Raw genomic sequence first — 18,227 nt, forward strand, 5'->3', positions numbered from 1 at the left:
CAATATACAGGGTCCGCCAATTCCGACTGAAGCAGGGAAGTCATCATCTTTCTATCTTTCTACTGTAAGTGTCATAGCATTGCCTAAGTTAAATCTATGACTAATAACAATCTTCCCCTCCCTTCGGGCTGGAGGAAAGCAGTCCAATGTGCCGGTGAGAGATGTGTTGGCTCGGTTAGACCTTGATTACATGTCCCAAATATATGTTTTCCTTAAAGCTATCGATCTTCGAGTGTGATTGTTCATACATCCTTTTCCCCTCCTTTTCGTCCTTCGCGAGCTATCGGTTCCCTTCCTACTAACATTAGAATAAGTTAAATTGTAAATACATATTAGATGTAAGGATAGTTTTAAGAATTGAGTGTGAAGTGTCAGTGTGAATGAGAATGTGAATGTGAATGTGAGTGCGAGTGTAAACACACATCTCCTTACATCCCATCCTTTTCCTAATGAAAATGTGTCACCCTTCTAAACTCGAGTCGACCGCGAGTAATCGGTTTCCTATTTCATTAACCATAGAATTAAGGAAACAACATGTTGATATATGCTATTTGAAATATAGTTAAGAGTTTGGCTCCATTAAAATTATGTAACTGAGCCTGTAAAAATAAACGGATTAATAAAAAAAAACAATCTTCCCGAATACATGATACAAGCATTCCAGGCCATCAAACTCAAAAAGCAAGAGGAAGGGGTTGAAGTAGCAAAATGCTAGCAAATCTTATTCCCCGATTATTTGTTTTTAATGTCCAAGGCTAAAACTAAGGGAAAAAGGCTCGAAACAGGGCGTAGTCGTAATAACAATAGTTAACAGATTGAGTGTTGAATACGTTTCTCCCCCGTCGCGATATTTTGTTCGGAGCAGCTTTTTCACAGCTAGCATCAGTTTTCCCAAGCGTTAGTGAGGGTGACCGTACAACCTATTACAAGGGCTGGATTATTGTACCGCGGTTGATATTGTTACTGGTGGAAAATTCATTACCAGGGGAACAGAAAAACCGAAGGATTTCAAATATTGCAACAGCAAGGCTATAACACTCGACTATTGGACTAGCCATGCAACTTGGTATAATCTCTCCAGTCTAATGCATGCTGCGACATTTCTCCGTCGGTAACGACGACCTTGTGTCGATGTAAAACGGAACTATCAATAACCTGTCGGATGGGTCCATCCTGTTCGACTTGTTCCCTAACAGCGAATTTTGCTTCGAAGAGGAACAAACAATGACGCGAACCACCCGATTACCGTTACATCCGATCGTGACACCATTCGACAGAAGCTCGAGACGTCAGCGCGCGTTGGGATAGGTCCGAATCGACGGATACCCTATTCTTGTGCTAGCATCCACACCAGTCGCGCTGTTGTTATTGTTGTTATGTTTCTACCCATTATTCGGTTACAATCGCTAGGAAGGGACACTCCACGGAGTGATTTCAATGCCCTAGGAGACGTTGTCGTTCCAACAAGTGGCAAGAATTTTAATGAGCGCTATACCTTTGCCGCGGCGGAAGAGAAGAGTCTTTCCGTGCAGAATGTGACACTTGAATAGGGATTCTCACATGCAACCAAAGAAGGAGAAATATAACTCAGAAATGTCATCTAGGAACTAATATGAAGGTGTGAATGGAAAAAAATAGCTGCAGTTGCATTGAAAATGTTTAAAAAAATTCTATTGAATTCGAATTGTATCCAAATCAAATTCTATCATCAATAAACGCGGATATTACATTGTTTCAGACCTCTGTCTTCGTCTATCGAATCAAATCAAAAGATTAAATAATTGTCTAACGATGTGTTTTTCCTGACACTGCTCGTCATACTTCATTTGCGGGTATCCTCTCAAACCACTTCTGCTGCTGCTCCCACACACTCAGAAAGAAAAATGAATAAATTAAGTAATTGCCTGTTTGTAAATGAGGCGCTCTCAGTGTGCAGGGTATCGGATATAATGTTCGTCTGGTGTATAAAATAAATGTCGAACGGCTGGCTAGGTGTGTGAAATATGCTAAATATTAAAATGGATCGTATTCCACCGGGACGAAACCCAGTCTACGGTCTACGGAAGGGCGAGGAGTAAGAAAAAACAATTAATAGGGGGATAATCCTTTGCCACAAACAGGGTCTATAGGCTTTCAAATAGGATCTCTTTGATGAGTTGTAGCATGCATTCAATCTGTTTATTTGTGCATATATGATTCGACATATATTGGTTTCGTTTGATATCGTTAATGAGTTTTTGCTGTGAGCTTCTGTTTGTTTAGAAAATTAAGCGCATCAAATGAAAGTCCATATACACAGAAAATGGAGTTTGAATTGGGAGTTCTATGCTACAAGATGTGGAATGTATATATCATGTTTTCATAAAATTAATCATTATTCAAAACAAATGTATTACATGGACAGAGCTTCACGTATAGTATGATTTCGGATCTGTCATCGTCGTGGAACCCTTTTCAAATGCACTCTTTTTGAGTGCCACAACAATCAATAAACAATTATTATAGATGACCCTATTTCGGCGGTGAATGCAATCAGTGAGTGTTTGGATACAGATGAACTGCCAAGTTTTACCTTCGCAGTCGTATGTCTGTTCTCATATCATAGAAAAGTTTTTCCGGTTACATTCAAAGGTAGATTAACACGTTGAGCCCCAGATTGCTCTTGCTGCGCTTTCCATTTATTCCGCATCAAGCGTATTTTTTCCGAACGGAAAAGGGATTGTTTAGGTTAACCGGAAATTTAATCCACGTGATTCTCCAACTGAAAAACCTCTATTTCGACTATTTCACTCTTTTCTATTTTCTTTACATTTTCCACACTTTCTACAATATTTTATCTCTCTTCTCTCCCGTTCCCTTTGTTTTCACTTTATCATGTGATCATGTCCATGTTACTCAATCTATCATACCTGCTCGCAGGGTTTTACCTATAATCTGTCGATCTCCGGATTCGCTCCAGAACTCGGGGACGTGCTTGCCTGCGGGTGGTCTGCCACCACACAGGCGAGCCACCGATCGGTCTTCCTCCAAGTTCCTCCAAGTGCGTTTGGCATGTACAGCGGGATACTGCGGATGCACCGAGTCGGACGTTCGGGTTCGCTCCGGTTCGTTTCGCCGTGGTTGCAGACTCACCCGGTATTCAACCGAATCAATTGTCCAGCAGCAAGGTCCTGGATAAGCCGCCTGATGAAAAGGCGTTCCTGTTCACAAAGGGTTTATAAAGTAAATTAATTCAGGAGAGATAAGTTTCCTTTAGTTTTTTACCTTGATTATCCTTAAACGTAATCGCAAACGGAACACTATGAGCTGTTTTTTTATATATTGTATTACTACCTAAACAATTAATAAAGAACTTTGAATTTAAATTGAATTATTTTTTCCTTTTTTTTCTCAACATATTTTTTTATCAAACGTTACAATTTAGTAACTGTCACTCCTAGTGATTAACGTTTTTCTAACGAAATACTCAATGTCGGCCCCTAGCGACCAACACGGAGCTCAACTTGTTCATAATAATCTCCGGCGTCGCGATTTGACAATACAAGAGAGTACCATGCGCGAAAAGTCATATAATAAGCGGTCGATTCAAATCATTTTAGAGGAGTTATTTCGGTTACCTTCTCAGGTAACCCATTCATGACTTTTAGGGAATTCAATAGAGGTATACTACGCGTGAACGATCTCATAATATATCGTCGATTCGAACCATTGAGGAGTTCTTTCAGTTACCTTTCAGTTAATCTTCGGCGTCGCGATCTGAGAATACAAGAGAATACCAGGCGCAAAAATAATACACTCTGTCTAACTTCTATAAGACCAGGTGACGATATTGCTGCTTTGTGCCATTATAAATAACCAATGCTTCTACTTATATTCTAGTGTGTTCGTATTGGTGACTACCATACACTGCATAATTTTCATATGTGTGTGTGTAATCTCTGAGCGTAAATCAAAGGTTTTATATTTTCCAAGTGCCAATTTTCTATAAGACCAGTTACATTTTCCCGTTGTTTTAGTTGTTTTGATCAATAAATAATGAAAATGTGCTCACGTAAAGAAAAGAAAGACAAATCGATGCATTCCTCCAAGAAAATGTTGGTATCGAAGAAATTTCTCGTCGGATTGGACGATCCCATCAAGTAGTGCTCAATTATTTGACGAATCCTCAAGGATACGATAAGAAGGAGAGAGCTCCACGTAAATTGAAGCTCTCTGACTGGGATAAGCGGGAAATAGCTAGAACAGATTCGAATACCTCAAAATCGCTTATTCAAATAAAGCAATATAAAGCAATCGGATGACAATTCATCAAGGTTTGGTAAAAAATCCTCACATAAAGAGGGTTTAAAAGGTTAAAGCGTTAAACCTCATCTTACACCATCTCACATCGGATGACGTCTGAGTTTTGCCAAAGCTCACATGAACCGACAGTGGGACATGGTATGTTGTGACAAAGAATGTTTCCAAAAGAATAAAGGGTGTGTCACATCAAATTGCATCACGGAAAAAACGCTGTAGAAATTCGCCCAGTAGACCGATCCTTTTGAAAATTTTAGACAGTAAAATAAAAACTATTAAACAACTTTTGGCATTTTCTTTTTATTCATACTTCGAGCCCAAGCCCGTATGCTCGCACCTTCCGCTTTACCCCGTTCATAAGGTTCTGTACAACGTCAGGTTTTAGTTTTTTTTTGAACAGAAATCCATTCTCTTGAAGTCCGCCTCCGATTTGACAACTTTTGGGTTCTTCCGGAGGGCCTGCTTCATAATCGCCCAATATTTCTCTATTGGGCGAAGCTCCGGCGCGTTGGGCGGGTTCATTTCCTTTGGCACGAAGGTGACCCCGTTGGCTTCTTACCACTCCAACACGTCCTTTGAATAGTGGCACGAAGCGAGATCCGGCCAGAAGATGGTCAGGCCCTCGTGCTGCTTCAATAGTGGTAGTAAGTGCTTCTGTAGGCACTCGTTAAGGTAAACCTGCCCGTTTACCGTGCCGGTCATCACGAAGGGGGCGCTTTCCGCAAGAGCAGATCGCTTGCCACACCATGTACTTTTTGGCAAACTTGGATAGTTTCTGCTTGCTAATCTCCTCCGGAACGCTGAATTTGTCCTTTGCGGAGAAGAACAACAGGCCCGGCAGCTGACGAAAGTCCGCTTTGACGTAGGTTTCGTCGTCCATTACCAGGCAATGCGGCTTCGTCAGCATTTCGGTGTACAGCTTCCGGGCTCGCGCCTTCCTCACCATGTTTTGCCTTTCATCGCGGTTAGGAGCCTTCTGAACCTTGTATGTACGCAGGCCCTCCCGCTGTTTGGTCCGCTGGACGAATGAACTTGACAAATTCAGCTTATTGGCGACATCCCGCACCGAACTTCTCGGATCGCGTCTAAACTGCTTAACTACGCGCTTGTGATCTTTTTCACTGACGGAGCATCCATTTTTGCCGTTCTTCACCTTCCGGTCGATGGTTAGGTTCTCGAAATATCGTTTTAGTACTCTGCTGACCGTGGATTGGACGATTCCCAGCATCTTACCGATGTCCCGATGTGACAACTCCGGATTCTCGAAATGAGTGCACAGGATTAATTCACGACGCTCTTTTTCGTTCGACGACATTTTTCCAAATTTACGAAAAATTGACAGTGAAGCATGGCCAACGTGATCTATACACGCTTATCTGATTATAAGCGAAAGCTGAAGATATAATTCCTAAAAATTAAATTTCTACACCGTTTTTTCCGTGATGCAATTTGATGTGACACACCCTTCACATTCTGTATTCTGTATACCATAACGAAAAGTTCTTCAATGGGCCTGATCATGAACATCACTGTCACAAACGCTTTCACGTCACTTACACTTCACTTAATCTTTTTGTGTCTATCATCATTGTCACGGATAGTTGCGTGTAAAAATAAACTCCGTGAAGTGAAAGAGTTCATTCTCGTTTATAAGAGACATCTCAGTTGCATAATTTTGAACGTTATGTTGGTTGCATAATTTCGGACGTTTGAACGTTATGTAGGTAAAATAACTAAGTGTATGAGATAATATTTCATTTAATTGAACGTATGTTTTAGAATGACAAGTTTGCGATTATATCTCGATGATTCGGTATTTCAATGCCAACTATTCGGAATCATTCCATGAATCATTTGCTTGATGCGTTAGTTTGCTGAATCAAACGCTGGTTCAAAGATGAGGAGGAACACTTGGTTGCTTTTGAATGATGTAGTTGTTGAACATATGGGAATGTAATTTTATTTCCTTTTCTATAAATTACTTTAGAGATAAAGCATGACTATCATGAGTTTAATAATTGATATCTCGCATACTCTTGTACTCAGCTCTGTCTTACTCGTTTGAATAGTGAGAAGTAGTTAGTATAGGTTAACGTTAAAATCATTTTTGAACAACCGTTTCTACAATTTTGATGAATAATAATATCTTCTATATTTCAGAATAAACCCGAATTTATCCATCTCATGATCAGTATAATCTTAGTTACTCCCATATGGGATTCTGGAGTTTAATCCTCTTATACTTCCCATTCTCGTGTAATTTGATATACGGGACATGAGGTTTGATATAATTATTTAAACAGAAACTGGTCAGTACCGTCGGTCAGAAGCATAATTTTCATATGAAACACCTGATGAGTTTTTCTGCCATACGCAGAAAATGATTCAGATTTCCTTTGGACGGATATCAAAATTATGGAAAAAGAACTAGAGAATAATTTGAAAATTATTAAATTAAAAGCTATGCAATGATAGATTCATTTTTTTCCTTATTTGAAATTTAAATATTCTTTCATTCAAAGTATGTCTTCAAAACAATATCGTTGAAAATATCTATTACGTAAAAACAAAAGATCAATGGCCTTATTCGATGTAACTATCGTCCTGATTCGGGTCTTGTCCACCAATTGCGAATGTTTGAATTACAAAAACCAGCTCTGCAATGTTGGAAAACATTACAGTTATTGTTTAATATTCAAACTATCAGCAAATCAATATTATGCATAATCAATCATAATGATCGTCAGTGGCCAGTGGCTTCCATTGCCATTTTATGGGGTTGCAACTCTCTGTTAGTCTAATCCTTAAAATAGAAATAAAAAATTTCTATTCATTTAGGACAATCGAAATTAGACCTTTCGCCATGTTTTAATCGTTCAACAGGAGCTACATTTTTAGTCCTCAGTTACATCCCATAGCATAGTATTTATCGAATCCAAATAAACAAATTTACGTCCTCTGGATACGTCAGAATTTCGTTCTAAAAATGCCACCAAGCGAGTACATTGCTGTTTGTTTATCTTTTCTTATTTAAAAAGTAAGACACAACTCAAAATGTTAGCAAAAAAGCTAAATAAATCCGAAATTAAACTTACTCCATTCCGCGTGACTAGCTTTCACCATTTAAACCACAAGTGACAAATATACTTGTTTTTCCCCGTGACGTGACAGTATCGTGATATTCATAATAACACCGAGTTCATCGAAGTTGTCACGACGGATGAACTCTTCCGGATTCTACACACACGGTGGCAGCCGTAATAACGTTGTATACAATTCACTTCGTTTTCACCGTGAAGTGACGTTCGTGATCAGGCCCAATGTATAGGTTATCTTCACTGACGAAAAAAGATCAATTAGGATGGTCTTGATGGTTTCAACGGGCACTGGCGTGATTGACGAAAGAAGAAACAGTATTTTTTAACCAGAAATTTTGTTGGAGGCTAGTGCATGATTTGGGCGGGATTCTGTGCAACCGGAAAGCTCAAGACAGCTTTCACACCATTCAAGGATCACGTAAGTTCTGGAATCCTCTCTCCTACCGTTTTTGCGTGGATATCGTCACAAAAAATTCACATTCCAGGAAAACAATGCTACTATTCATACGAGAAAGCAATAACTAAGCAACTAAACAATGGATTAGGGACCAAAAACTTAATTTTTTGGACTGGTCGGTACGCTCTCCAGATTTGAATCCTGTTGAAAATCTTAGGGGGAACCTTGTACGCAGAATTTACACTGAGGGAAAACGGTACATCACGATTGAAGAGCTCAAGGTCGCAATTTCGGAAACATCGAAAAATATCGAGAAATTCGTTTTATTCATTGATGATCCTTATGAATTTTGAAATGTTCTTAATTTCAAGTATTTAGTTTCTATATTATATTTAAGCACAATAAATAAACAAACAACTCTTTTAAACGAAATTGACCTTAAATATGCTTTATTCTAAACATTCAACAATGTATGGATGTATCTTGTTGAAATTCTAACTGTTTGTGTTGCAACGAAATAGAATCAGGGTGGTCTTATAGAAGTTGGACAGAGTGTATAATAAGTCGCCGATTCGAGTCATTGTAGAGTTCTTTCGATTTCTCAGGTAGCCCGATGATAACCTCGGACCCATGTTTTGTCGAGTCGTTTTGGGTTCGCGTTAACATAATCACATCACTATCCGCAGTAAATCTTGATTCTTAACCCTTCCCACTAACAACTATCCCTCAAATGATAATCGCTAGGGAACCGCGCTATAGAGGTGACCCATCTGGTGACTAGAAGGACGTGGCTGGCGTCGTTATTGACTATTTGAAGCTCGATCCACCGAAACTTGCACAATGAGAATGGATTGCTACTCTCAAGCGACATTCAGTGTGTTTTTTGTGCAATTTCGCTGGTTCAGGTCAATCACGGAGAGCAACTACGAAGTGTACAGTCTACCCAAGCTCAAGCTCGCGCTCGTATGTCTGCATTCAGCCACTACAGTATGTAACCATTCTAATCAAAGTATATGATTAGAATGGTTACATGCTGTGGTGTCTGAAAGCAGATTGAATTATATATCAATTTACATTTTTCTCTAAACAAATATTAATGTTTAGTGAACCTGTTCACGAATTAAAAAGGAGCTCCTATGAATAGAAGACAATGGTACCCGGTATAAACCAAAGATTATGAACGTGGAAAGATAAGGGGATAGTCACGATGCTGGGTATTTTCCTTCGTTATTTATAAAATGTTATTTCTATAAACACATCACATCAGAACACATTGTTAAGTAAATACATATCAAAATTTCACAAAAAATAGATCTTGTTTATCTTCGATATACATGTTATCGCTGCTCTTGCGAGGGAGATTCACTCCGATCAGTACGCCATACATATCAGAATTAAACACGCCCGCAAAGGGCTAAAGCCTCTTAAATAAACCGAGAAAGAGGTGAGTGTTGTTTTATGTGAGAGAATTCAATGATATTTTCTTAATCATTTACATTTCAGTTGCAAATGGATGAATCATGTTTATTTTTAAGTTACCAAACGGGAAAAATATTCTACATACGGGATATTCTCGTGCCAGTGTGGTTATGGAAGAGAATCCACAATTATGGAATATGGACATTAGGGTGGCAGCGACATTTTGTTTACTGGCCCCAAAAAATTACCATTGCAAAATTTCTGCTCAATCGAACATGAGGCTAAGGTTCAAAACACTCAAAGTTTTGATTTTTTGCCCTCGAAAATCCCCCATGTTCTCCCCATGAAATCGGGGTAAAAAAAATATATTTTCACGCCGAATGTCTGCACGTCGAGATCTGGTGTTCTCTCGAAAAAAATTTTGGCCGAAAATCGATTTTTTTTATGCCAAATGTCTTCACAAAAATCACAAAACAAATTTTTGAAAACCCCGATTTCCGATGATTTTTTTGAATTTTGAGTTTTTCGAAAATCGAAAAATCACCCAAGGGGGGATGGAACCGAATCACCAGAATACATCAACTTTGAGTAACTATAAGTAGGAACGGGACCGTATTATCCTGCAACGGTTTAGTGCTTCAGTTGTTGGGCCTGCGGGCACACTAAGTTGAGGAAATAAGGAAATAAGTGCTAAAGGCGCTGGTTCTGTAGCCAGCGTTGCCAATTTTCCAGTTTAAACTGGATTCTTCCATTTTTTTCTCGATCCAGTCGAACAATCCTAAAATCTTCCAGTTTTTATAATATTATCCGGTTTTATCCAGTTTTTTAAATTTTTGCTTCAGTTTTACTCATTTTATGTAAAATAGTTTTACAATGTATAAATAATGTCCCTACCTCACCCTTCCTAACCCTGTGGAAACTGAGGAAAGAACTTTTTTCTGAATATAATCTCAACAAAATGAAGAATAAAGTCTGCTTCATTTAATATTGGAACACAAACAATTGCGTGTAGTTCAGTCATTTATTAACGAATTCATAATTTGTTTTTCATACAAATGTAGCATTTTCTTTACTCTTTCATAAAAAAAATAAAAAAAAAAAATTCATTGCTGTTTCGAAGAAATTCTCGTACTTTTCCCGTAATACGGCACATTAGGCGGCGCACACCCTTTTCGTCCACCGTTTTGGCGATTTGATTCCACCAGTTCTTCATTTGAGTCATGTTCCTAACAAGTTTTCCCTTTGCCTTAAGCCTCCGCTTCGTGATTGCCCAGTATTTCTCTATCGGCCGGAACTGGGGGCAGTTTGGAGGGTTGAGGTCCTTCGGTATTACGCTGACCCCGTTCGTTGCGTACCATTCCATAACCGTTTTGCTGTAATGGCAGCTTGCGAGGTCCGGCCAAAACATTACTGGACGGTCGTGGGCACGAATAAACGGCAGAATCCGTTTCTGTAGGCACTCTTTTTTGTAAACTTCTGATGTCATTGTCTTGTCATGGTTTGGACTTTGGACTTTGGTTTTCTGTCCACAACTGCATATCCCCTGCCAAATCATGTACTTGCGGGCGAATTTATCCGCAAACACGAACTTAAATTTTGCAGGTACATGCCCCCGAGCCGTCGCCAAATAAAATTTTTGACCTGGGATTTGCCCAAAGCCCGCCTTCACGTAGGTCTCATCGTCCATCAGAATACATCCGTCGAACTTGGTCAGCACTTGGTCGTACAGCTTTCGAGCACGGATTCTGGCCACATTGTTCTGCTTCAGCGTCCGATTTGGCTGTTTGCTGGCTCGGAATGACCTTATTCTTTCCCGGAGATGAATTCGTCGCACCGTACTGTGAGCAGCCTGGAACTTATTGGCCAAATCGCGGTCTGAAAGATTGGGATTCCTCTTGACGGCCTTGATGACTTTCCCACGCAGTTTCCGGTCGACAGTTCCACTCCGACGCTTCGAATGCGGCTTCCGAGCCGTCGTCAATGTTTCCTTGTACTGCTTGATAACACGCCATACGGTATTTCTGGGCATTTTAAGCTGTTTAGCTAGCTTAGATGCCGACAACAATGGATTTTCAAGAAAACTGTGCACAATTTTATCTCTCCGTTCGGCTTCCATGGTGGTTGTTTACAAAATGCTATCGTTTGGTGTTATGACATAAATACATGGTGAAAGGTAATGAATTTCCCGACACGTGGGTGAAAAAAGTTTCCAAATCCGTCCACTAGGAGCGCCACAATGAGCGAAAGAATTTGTTCCAATATTAAATGAAGCAGACTTTAGAAACAGACTGGGGAACATTACGATGAAAGGTATACTGGCCACAAAAACTACGTCTCTTTTCGTGGGGAGAAATCGGGAATGGATGAGAATAAACGAGAATATAAAGCAGCAAGAACGAAGAAGAACAAGAAAACAATGACAACATGTAAAGTTTGTTTTTCAACAATAATGTAGCTTTTTAATATCAAAATTTGATAATTTCAGTACCAAAGTAATACTTGAGCAGTGTTGTTTTGGTATTGACTGTGCTCGTTTTATTATTGGAATACTATTGTGGGACCTAATCAAAAATGATTCCAGAATTCTAATACATAAATCACAGCATAAATCAGTGCACAGAAACGTCAGTTTGACAGTTTTGTGTGTTTTGATTTAGCTCCCATTCCAAACCACGCAAAAACGTAAAACCGTAAAAATTGATTTATTGGTTTCTTTTATTTAGCACTAGCTGACCCGGCAAACTTCGTCCCGCCCAAAATATATTTTTTGTTATCACATCCACGTTTTCGTACTAAGCGCACGTTCATGGGTCCAATCGCAGAACTGTTCATTGATATCTTCTAATCTACCGTTCAACATTATTTTTAAATATAAAATTTCAGTACTTTTACCAAAACTCGACATTATAATAACAGATTATTTTCAGACACAACTATCGTGCAAGATTTATCATCCACTTGCAAATAACATGTTAATCCGTTAAATGGAATAAATGTTGGATACAGAAAATATGACAGAATAAAGACAGCCCTAAATCGGACAATTCCTTTCTCGAGTTTTGCTCTTATCAACATATTCGGCGATCCATTTTTATTTATATAGATAAAAGACGATATAGAAGTGCGTTTTATCACATTAAAATCCATTTCCACTTTCGAACGAAGATCAATTCAGTTAGCGCAAACATCAAATCAACTAACAATGCTTGTCAATATGTAATTGTAGAACATATTCGAATTGAATTTTTCGAATTTTCCCATTTTCCTTCAGAGTTTTCCGAAAATTTTCAATTGTCATGTTTGGTTGGAATATGTTTGTGTTTCATTTGTATGGCAGGCCCCCTTTAAGGAGGGGGGAAGAATGTCTAACCAATAAGAAACGTTTATTGCACCCTAAAACCTCCACATGTCAACTTTGGTTTCGTTTGCTTGATTAATTCTCGAGCAATGCAGAAATTTGTGTTTCAATTGTATTGGACCTGACTTATTATTTGCTAAGTCGAATTCGAATCAAATTGAATATGTTATTCAAGCTATTATTTAGCTGCCTATTCAAACCGACAGTATTCTACCACTACACGAACCTGTTCAGTTGTATTATTTCAGTGTGGCAGTACAAGATCTGAATGTAAAAATCCCTGTCGCTAAGCTTATTTATACTGACAACTGTCATTAGCAATATATATATATTCTTATTGGAATGATAGCAACGAAGATTATCAAAAAAGAAACACTACAGCAATGTCAAATGCGTGTTAGAAGATAATGAACAGAGGATTAATGTTAGGTCCGGTGCAATGATCCATAACCAGATTATATTGTCGAGCAGTTTTGCGACTCCTATCAGCGATGTTATCGACATGAAACAATAAATGCGAGTTTTTTTACCAAAAAAAACTTTTTTTAGAGGTTCTAGAAGAAAAGATCCTCAAATATAGTTTCATAGAAATGTTCGAGTGGTGGGAAATGTCATATTGATCTGCTCGAATGATAGGGTTGACTTCATCGTTTTATCTACATCTACATCTACATATAAATGCTAGGGGTAGTGGGGGTAAAGTGGTCACCTGCTTTTTTTTTATCTTCGCCTATTTTTTCGTCGACCTATTTCCGCCACTTTAGTGCCAATCACCGACATCAGGGAGGTGACTCCACCTGTTCCTACCTATCAGACTCAACAACTACTGAACCGGGCCAACTTCTTTTACTTCCCTTCCGAAGGAAGACGCAACCAGAGATTTTTCACCTCAGAAAATCCCAACGACGCCAGCTGGGATTGAACCCAGGCCGATCGGATTGTGAGGCTGTTGCATGTCAAAATATAAATAAAAACAGAAATTGTTCTCGCGATAGCCATTAGGCCATAGTTCTGTGCGCATGGTATCTAAGGAATTTCTCGTGAAATTTAGTTTATTCAATCTGATATATTGGACAAATCATCAGTTTGGACGATTGTTCACATATTCTAGGAGAGGTGAACAGATATTTTGTTGATTCTCAGCGATTAATTGGCATAGAAGTAATTTTGATGTTTGGGGGCAAAGTGGTCATAGGTGAATAACGACATACAATGTGCTGTTTACTAAAACTGATATACCTCATCACATTCTGCTATTGAAGAGGTTCCTTTTGTGGCTTTGACCCTGGAAAACTATGCCACTCCAACTGAACGAAGCGTTTTTATGTGGAATGTTATGTGTTTCTTGCTACATTTTTGTATGTATGAGACAAATTAAATTGAGACTCTAGGTGAATAGGCCAAGCTTATTTCATAGATGTTATTACTATATCAAATATGATTCAAACAAATTTGAACGAAAAAAACGCATAAATCTATCTCATTAAGCTTGATATGTGCTAGTGACCACTTTGCCCCCACTAGGTGACCACTTTACCTCCAAGCAAAAATAATGTTCGATTTTTCACTAATGATGACTAACGATTTTTCTAATGATGAAAAGTGTACTATTTTGAATTTTTATCGTAAAAGCCGTTTGCTATCTTGAACAACAATGAGTTGAGCTATAATATTCTTCGAGAAACGGGCATTGAAGCGGTATGTGACGCTGGAAATGGTCGTATTCCTTAGGGTGACCACATATATGAAAAATATACTATTTTCAATTTTCATAATAAAAACCGCTTTCTATCTTGAACTACAATAAGTTGAGCTACAATATTCTTCGAAGAACGGAATTTTAAGTGGTATGTGGAAACAGGAATTGGGCATGTTATCTAGGGTGACCACATTCCCCCCAGTTCCCCTACACGAAGCATCATAGGGAATTTCTCAAGCATTGAAATAAATAAAAAATCAATTTAGATAAATCAAAGAAGATCTTTTTAAAATGAACCGTTTTCATAGGATCCAGTTTACTTCCAGTTATTTTTGAGAGCATGCTTCCAGTTTTTGAAAAATATTAGTGGAAACCCTGGCTGTATCCATTGCAACACTGCTGACCACAATCTGACTGATCGGGATATCCGGGAAGAAGAGAAGAGAACACCTGATCCAAAAGATTAAAGTCGACCGGGACGTCGACTATAAAATCAAGTCGATCTTTTAAGCAGAAATTGGCCGGTCGGTCAGTTTTGCTGGCCAGAGCAAACAAAGAGTCGGATCAGGCGGCAAATGAGAAGGTGGCCCCGACCAAATGCAGAATGGCCGGGTAAGTTGCTCAAGGAGACGTTGAAGGTTGAAGTAACCATCGACAGCCTGGTCGCTTCGATGGAGTCACAGCCCATCGGTGCACAAATTAACCAACGCCGTAAAGACCATGGAGAAGAAAATGGCTCAAACAGACGGCACATTTGCTCTTCAACGGAAGGAGAAACATGAAACGAGATTCCTACTTTCCCAAACTGTGCAAAAGAAAAATACGAGCGGATCACTATAAAACAGCAACTTGGCTAACTTGTCCGAACCTGACCTAGACTCCGATGACCAAAACGATCAAGGTAAAACACTCACCGGGGCACACTCTTCAGTCACACCAATTTATCGTACCACTCAGTAAACAAAGTTATACAAAGACTACATTTCCCGCCAAAAAATGGTCATGATCCTTGGAGTGTTGGTCAACCACAAACTTAGTTTTCTCCTCCATTTCGAGGAAGTTGAGAAGAGTTGTGTTACCCGGTAGAACCTGTTGAAAACTATTTCCAAACCGCACCGAAACAACAACAGGAAGATCCGGTTACGGGTGGCAAAAATTATTATTAGCAGCCGCCTCATACGGCCTGACAATCTGGTGTGTTTGGCCGGAGACAAGCTCCCAAGAACTCTGGCACTGATTTATAACACTACCACTATGAACTGTCTTCGGCATCCTGTCATCGACACCAGCTGCCTCTGTCTGCGCTGAAATTAGAGAACTCTCTTTCGACCTAATCATCGTATCCAGGACTGCCAGTTTCTTGTTTAAAACCGGCGGTATGGGGAGACCCGTCTGATTGCCCTTAGCAAAACGATCTTGCAACGTGTGGCGCATTCCAATCTCACCCTGGGGGCAAAACAATCCTGGTTTGTGGCGAACGTGCACTTTAAGGCCATCATAGCAGAAAAATACCGTTTCCACGAAATCAGATATTTGGGACCATTGGGATTTGGATTTGGGGTAAGCGACGTTAAGAATAGGTTAATTCCCAGCAAGAAACTCGCGGACATCTGTCAGGTATTCTGGGTCTTCATGGGTACAGGCCGTCAGAAAGTACTTATCGCCCGACACTGTGTTCATGTGGATTCTCGGACATAGTGGAATGAAGCGACGGCCCGATTAACTGGAATCGATTACACCGGTCAGTTTTTCCTTTGGGAGGTGCTGCTCGAAGAAGTGATGTTGTGGATCACGCGCCCTTTGGACGGATAGCTGGTTTGGTTCGTAGATAGAGAACAGTTTCTCAGAAAAGTAAGCGTTCGATTGAACAGGGTCGAAGATGCACTAATGATGCGAGAACAACGAATCCTGTCCAGACTGAGGACCGGCCACTGCTCGGTCTCGCACGGATTGTATAGAGGACCTTTCCGTCTACTCTGGGGCCACTGCCAAATTTGCAACTCCGTTGAACATTTCCTGTGTGGTTGCCCGAAATACAAGGATCTGCGAAATCTCTATGGAATCAGCGGGAGTGTACGAGACATCTTGAGCGACGATTCAACGAGAGTAGTAGCGTTTTGCTGCTATCTAAAAGATGCCGAACTATTCTTCAGGATCTAACGTGTGAACAATGAATCAGCCACGAAGATTCTTGTTTCTTCTTCTTCACGATGAAGGGGAATTACAACATTTTGGCATCTTCAGTAGCCTGCAGCCATGGCCCGAGGATATCCTTGCCATCTGGTCCAGCAAGCATGAAACCTTGCTGGTAGAAAATATCACCCTTTTTGTCGTGATTATTTGATAGTTATGAAATATATATCCTAGAATAATAGCTTCCAATGTTTCTTGATGAACTAGAATAAGACTTGAGGCGCAATGGTTGCAATGGTTGTTTTCAATCATTATCATGTCAAAAGGTGTAACCAGCGGGCAGTGTGAAGTAAATACTGAGAGCCCAATCTTCTACTCCACAAAAGTTTGAACTGGACTGTTAGAATATACAAATAGAATCAAAATAGAAAACAAAACAATTAATATAGTTGCAACAAAACATGATTTTGTTGCATCTACAAACTGACTGTCACAAATTCAAACGAAAAATTACAGGAGCCAGGTACAGCACCATATTTTTATGTGATTTTTGAAAAGTTGTACGTTCGTATTGAATGAGCACCTGGATTTGGTTATACATCAGAGGTACAGTTTTCTAGGTGCACATTTCTGGTTCGATGCATGCATATTTTATACACGTTTCGTCCATAACATTTACACATGTCAAAACCAAAAAAACAACAACCAGAGATTCCAAAACTAGAAACTTGTAGCTTTAAAATGATGTATATTTTATCTTCAGCTGTATAGCATTTTGCCAATTTGTGAACAAACGGAAAGAAAAAAATTCCATTGTACTAAGAGTATTTTCCGGGAATACGTTCCAATTGATGCACATATAATTTTTGTTGCAAATCACGAGGAATTGTCGATTGTCGGAAACAATATGCATGGTCTAAATGCTCTGAAATAGTAATGTAGATGTTGAAGATGAAGGAAAATAATAATTTTTTCAAATGGTGTCAAAGGAAGTCTAGTGGAATCTTATTCTTGGTTCCAATAGCCAAAATAATCCAATCAAAATTCATAAAACGAGAAATTCCGATGCAGAAACTAAAAGACACTTTATTCTCATCGCGAGTAACCTGAAACGTTCGAAAAACTCTCGCTGATTCGCGTCAAACTAATTCATTCGTCTCATTCGACCGAAGACAACTTATTGTTGGTCATATTCCAGCACCAATAAACACTTAGATCGAACAACGTAAAGTAATCTGCCATCTAAATAAACAAATCGAGATAAGCTCGATTCACATGATGTCACACTTGCTGCGGAACAATGTATTCAATATTCCGGATGGTTCACTGATGATCATCTTCGTCGGGATTCCCTCTTGGCTACGACAGTTGACAATTATAATGCCATAATTAACTATTGCCAAAGCGGATGCGGCCAGCTCCTTTTCGATGGAGACGTTCTTCGTTGTTCGGTCCAGTCAAACCGGTATTCCGTCTTCCAGCAGCAATGGCAGCATCCATTCCAAAGCGAAGACGACCTTAGCTAATCGTAGAGATAAACACGCGAGCGAGTCGGATGCTGCAGACGAACTGATCTCACGTTGAGCTCTCGCTGGTTGGGTAGGCCATAGGATTATGGCTGCTGCCGTTGTGCGCGGGAGATCAAAAGTATCACCCTCGCTACATCTTCTCTTACGTCCCCGCACGGACAACGATGCTTCCCTATCGCTAGCGGAACAGGTTCCGGAAGCGTGAACTACATCTTCTTTGCGGAGCGTCGAGCGCCGGAATTTATAGCAAACAAATGGCAGGAGAAGATGAGATCTCGCTGGATGCGCTTGACAC

General features: G+C 39.7%; 1 protein-coding gene across 4 annotated transcripts in view; it reads right to left on the minus strand.

Annotated features, from left to right (window-relative positions):
- The window catches only part of LOC129768516 (uncharacterized), a 35,962-nt gene extending 17,943 nt beyond the window's left edge, over positions 1-18,019 (minus strand). For 3 of the 4 annotated variants that reach the window (XM_055770225.1, XM_055770223.1, XM_055770221.1), the window contains exon 1: positions 2,928-18,019. In XM_055770225.1, the coding sequence (XP_055626200.1) occupies positions 10,283-11,329 (1,047 nt within the window). In that variant the 5' untranslated portion in view covers positions 11,330-18,019 and the 3' untranslated portion in view covers positions 2,928-10,282. The remainder of the gene's footprint in view (positions 1-2,927) is intronic. The other variant, XM_055770222.1, reaches the window with a different exon arrangement.
- Positions 18,020-18,227: the final 208 nt, after the last annotated feature.

This window comes from Toxorhynchites rutilus, chromosome 2 (genome assembly GCF_029784135.1).
Source record: "Toxorhynchites rutilus septentrionalis strain SRP chromosome 2, ASM2978413v1, whole genome shotgun sequence".
NCBI classification, from domain to species: domain Eukaryota; kingdom Metazoa; phylum Arthropoda; class Insecta; order Diptera; family Culicidae; genus Toxorhynchites; species Toxorhynchites rutilus.